Source organism: Protopterus annectens, chromosome 5.part1 (genome assembly GCF_019279795.1).
Source record: "Protopterus annectens isolate FY-2018-M chromosome 5.part1, PAN1.0, whole genome shotgun sequence".
Lineage (NCBI taxonomy): Eukaryota > Metazoa > Chordata > Ceratodontiformes > Protopteridae > Protopterus > Protopterus annectens.
The window spans coordinates 435,304,989-435,308,974 of record NC_056736.1 but is presented as its reverse complement, the minus strand read 5'-3'; the positions used below and the strand labels follow the sequence as shown (position 1 = coordinate 435,308,974).

Genomic DNA, 3,986 nt, shown 5'->3' with positions numbered 1-3,986 from the left:
TTTAGAGGAATATCAGATCCCCCCCCACCAATGCACTCATGGACAGTCTCTCTCTCTCTCTCTCTCTCTCACACACACACACGCGCGCACACACACACACACGCACTCACAAACACACACACACACACACACACACACACACACTGTAAATCAGTCCCCCAACCTGACCATGCTCACAGACAGGCAGACATACAGACACACATGCAACTGCACACAAACAAACACACACACATACATTCAAACACCTGCTCTACCTATACCATAACTAACCCCCTACTGTTACCATTCTCCCGGCAGACACTGACTAATATACATACCCACACTCACACATGTCCACACACTCACCTAACACCAGTGCAATTATGGAAACTTAGTGGGAGACTAGCATTTTTTTTTTCAGATTGCTAATTTAATATGGGTTGACAGATGAGGTCTAAAAAAATCACTGAAAAATAATCAGTACTCTTGGTTTTTCAAATAAACTTCATTCAGTTATGAAAGCTTACTGCAGAGATAAAAGAAGTTCTCAACACATTGTAATGATACCAGTTATAAAAGGGAGTGTGTACTATTAATCCTAAAAACAAGTTTATTTGTGAAACTTACAAATGCAAAACCATGGAATTTTGATTTTAGAAAGGGCTACATGAGTTGTGTTTGTTGAACATCACACCACCAATCATCTTACTAGGAATTATCTAAATTGTTAAGTTGATAATGCTTGTTGATGACGTTAAGAGAATTACAGTGAAAAGCATTTTGCTGGGGAGGCAAGTTCTCTGGACACCCACAGCTCTGCTTCTGTAAACATTTACCTATTTATAGTGCTGATTCATTTGGACTATTTTCAGGTGTAGTCCAGGGCAGTGGAAAACAAAAGTAAAAGAATATAAGTTGCACATTGATACCAGACCTAAGATCACACAACACTGGGGGTGAGGAGAAACTTCCTTAATCCCACAGTAACATGATTGTGCTAATATTTTTGGCTGTACTTCAGCTAAACTAAGTTAATTAATTTCATTTTAAGTACACGCATTACAATCATCCCCAGCACACTCATTCATAAAGCGTATTACATCTAAAACTTGAAAGTTTTTTTTTAATTGCAGATAAACTTCATTGAGCAATGGAACTATAGTTTTGGGAGCTGCATGAAATGATGAGAAGTGAAAGCATTAATGACCCAAGATAAAACATTATTATTTCCTGCTGAAGTAGCTAAAAAGTCGTCTCTAATCAAAATAATACATAAATTCTGAAAAAAGAAAAATTGAGGTTATTAAAAACATTGAAGGAACCACAAATCTGAATTTTATCAGTACAAGATTTCAAACACCACAGACAAAAAATATTAATGATTTCCCTTGATATGTAACATTAATATCTTGTCCGATACATGCATTATGTAAACCACCAAAAATTGTTGATTACTTGCATTTCTGTACTGTTGTACAACATAAATTTTAAATTGTATATAGGAAGTTAAATTGAACTGTACTATACTAGTAAAGTTAGAATAGGCAAAGGACTCTGGTGCTGACAGCAGAAAACTTAAAAGAACTTAACAAGGCAGGAGGTGCTAGCCATCTATAATATCCTGTACAGTAATTATACTGACTAATATGAAGAATTGTTCCCAGAATATGTGTGGATATACTTTGGCAATAGCAGAGTTATCCAAAAGATAGAAAACAATAACACATTTACCATATCCCTCTGACATAATGCAGCAGTGCAGGTATAACTCTGAAGCTGTCGAAAAAAAAGTCCTTATATACTTCAAAGTTAAATGTTCACTTTGCATAGTTAAGCAGTTAATATTTACAAGTTAATTCTAATGTAAGTTTAATTAGTAGTCAATTAATGAATGCATTGTTTCTCTTTCATTTATATACAGACTATATTCTTTATTTGCCTACCAGTCAGTATTTGAAACAGTGTGTATCTGCTACTCTTGGACTCCATAAGGGGAGTCACTTATTTACCACTCAGATACGCAATGTGGCAAAATGTTTTTATGACTTATATGAAACAAGCTTGTTAGAGCTTTCAACACAATGATTTTATACAAAATAAACATTTTATCAGGCAGCTAGGTTTGTGTTCAATACAATAGTATGTGGTGTTCTTATGAACAACCACTGAGTGTGACTGGGATTTGCATTAAAACTTGAGATAATGGCACCCTGAAAACTTCTACTTTCGCCAAGATACAGCAGTCTCAAAGTTGGTGATTAAGTAAATAAGTAGCAAGGGTGAGGATGCTATTTTCCACACTGAGAAGTGTAGTCACTTGTCCCATTGCAGAAACATTTAAGTGATATTTCTCACTGCTCTGTAACTCACAGTTGAGTGTTTCTGCAGTGTTTTGTGATAACTTATGACAGTTGTTCAATAAACACTCATGTATCATTAGGACACCATTTTAGCATGATAACATTAATGTTATATGAAACAGCATGCAGAATGATATATAACTACAGATATTTGTATCATTTGTTGCCAAGATTTGCACATAATTATGTGCTAGTGATTGTTTTTAATGTTGCTAACATTATGCAACTTTGTACACATGCCATTTGTAAACTAGTGGTACATACAGAGATATTCCTCTTATTCAAATTATTTATTTATTTATTTGACATTTGTTGATTGGGTTAGTCTGACAGAGCCGAAGCCCTTTTTCCGCGGAGGTCCGGGGAGAAAAGCTCCACAAGTAAATAAAATCAAATACACCGTGAACAGTATAACATGAATACTCAAAAATAGTAAATGAAAAATCATACATAATACACGGTAACATCTCAAAGTATTTACAATCAACATTATAAATGTTACAGATATCACATGCTTCATTATAAAGAATTTTTGTGTATTATTAATGTATCAAATGTATAATATGTAAATACAGTAATTCTGTTTTTGTCTTACTTTTTTGACTATGATTAAAAAAGCTCACGTTGTGGCTCAATTCATGTATCCACCAAGGAATTAAATAATTGACCATTCAGGCCTTTTAAATGTTGACAATGGAGCACAGCATGCTGTTTGTAATGACTTTTTGAATAGCTTTTCGTATGTCCTGGGTTCGAATCCCATAGATTAATGGATTGAAAAGAGAAGGAATCATGAAGAATAAGAGTGACATAAAGAGCTGTACAAAATCTAAGGCACTGACATTGCCCATACGCAGTTGAAAAAATACCAGAAGGCCACCCAATAAATACGTAAACAACAACAGTAAGTGCGTCATGCAGGTATTAAGGGCTTTAGACTTAGTACCACTGGAAGTCCTGTAACAGACTTTAAAGATCTGCACATAGGAATAAACAATAACAACAATCAGCATGGCAGTATGAATCACTGATATACATGTCTCATATATATTGTTAACAGACACATTAGTGCATGATAACTTTATGTAGGCTTGGAAATCACAACATATGCCTACTATAAACTTACCACATAATGGAAGACTGAGGGCTTGAAAAAGGAATGGCACAGCAATACAAAATGAGTACAGCCATGGTACTATTAAAAGGATGCACATCCTCATTTTTGTCATAAGGCTGGAGTATCTCAATGGATTACAAATGGCAATATATCTGTCATATGCCATTACAGCCAACAATGGCATTTCATTGTAGCCGGCTATAACTCCAAATAATGTTTGAAGTAAGCATTCTACTTGAGAAATAGTTTTTGCTTCAGAAAGAATATTTGCCATTAGTTTTGGAAGGATTATAGTACTTGTACATAATCCATTTAAACATAAATTACAAACAAAAATATAAATCGGCTCGTACAGATTTTCATTAAGGCCAATCACAGTAATGAGGAAAGTGTTACAAAATAATATTAATAAATAGAGTACAAGACTGCCTAGAAAAAAATAATAGTAATGCAAATTATTCATTTTATCAAATCCGGTTAGTATAAATGTAGTTCCAGTTGAAACATTTTCCATTATTTTTATTTCTTTT

At 34.1% G+C, this 3,986-nt stretch overlaps 1 protein-coding gene across 1 annotated transcript; it reads right to left on the bottom strand.

Moving 5' to 3' along the window:
• Window positions 1-3,019: 3,019 nt before the first annotated feature.
• Window positions 3,020-3,730, bottom strand: LOC122803212 (olfactory receptor 2K2-like). Its single transcript, XM_044072819.1, has one exon. The coding sequence runs from the start codon at window positions 3,728-3,730 to the stop codon at window positions 3,020-3,022; it is 711 nt and encodes a 236-aa protein (XP_043928754.1).
• Between the last annotated feature and the right edge of the window lie 256 nt (window positions 3,731-3,986).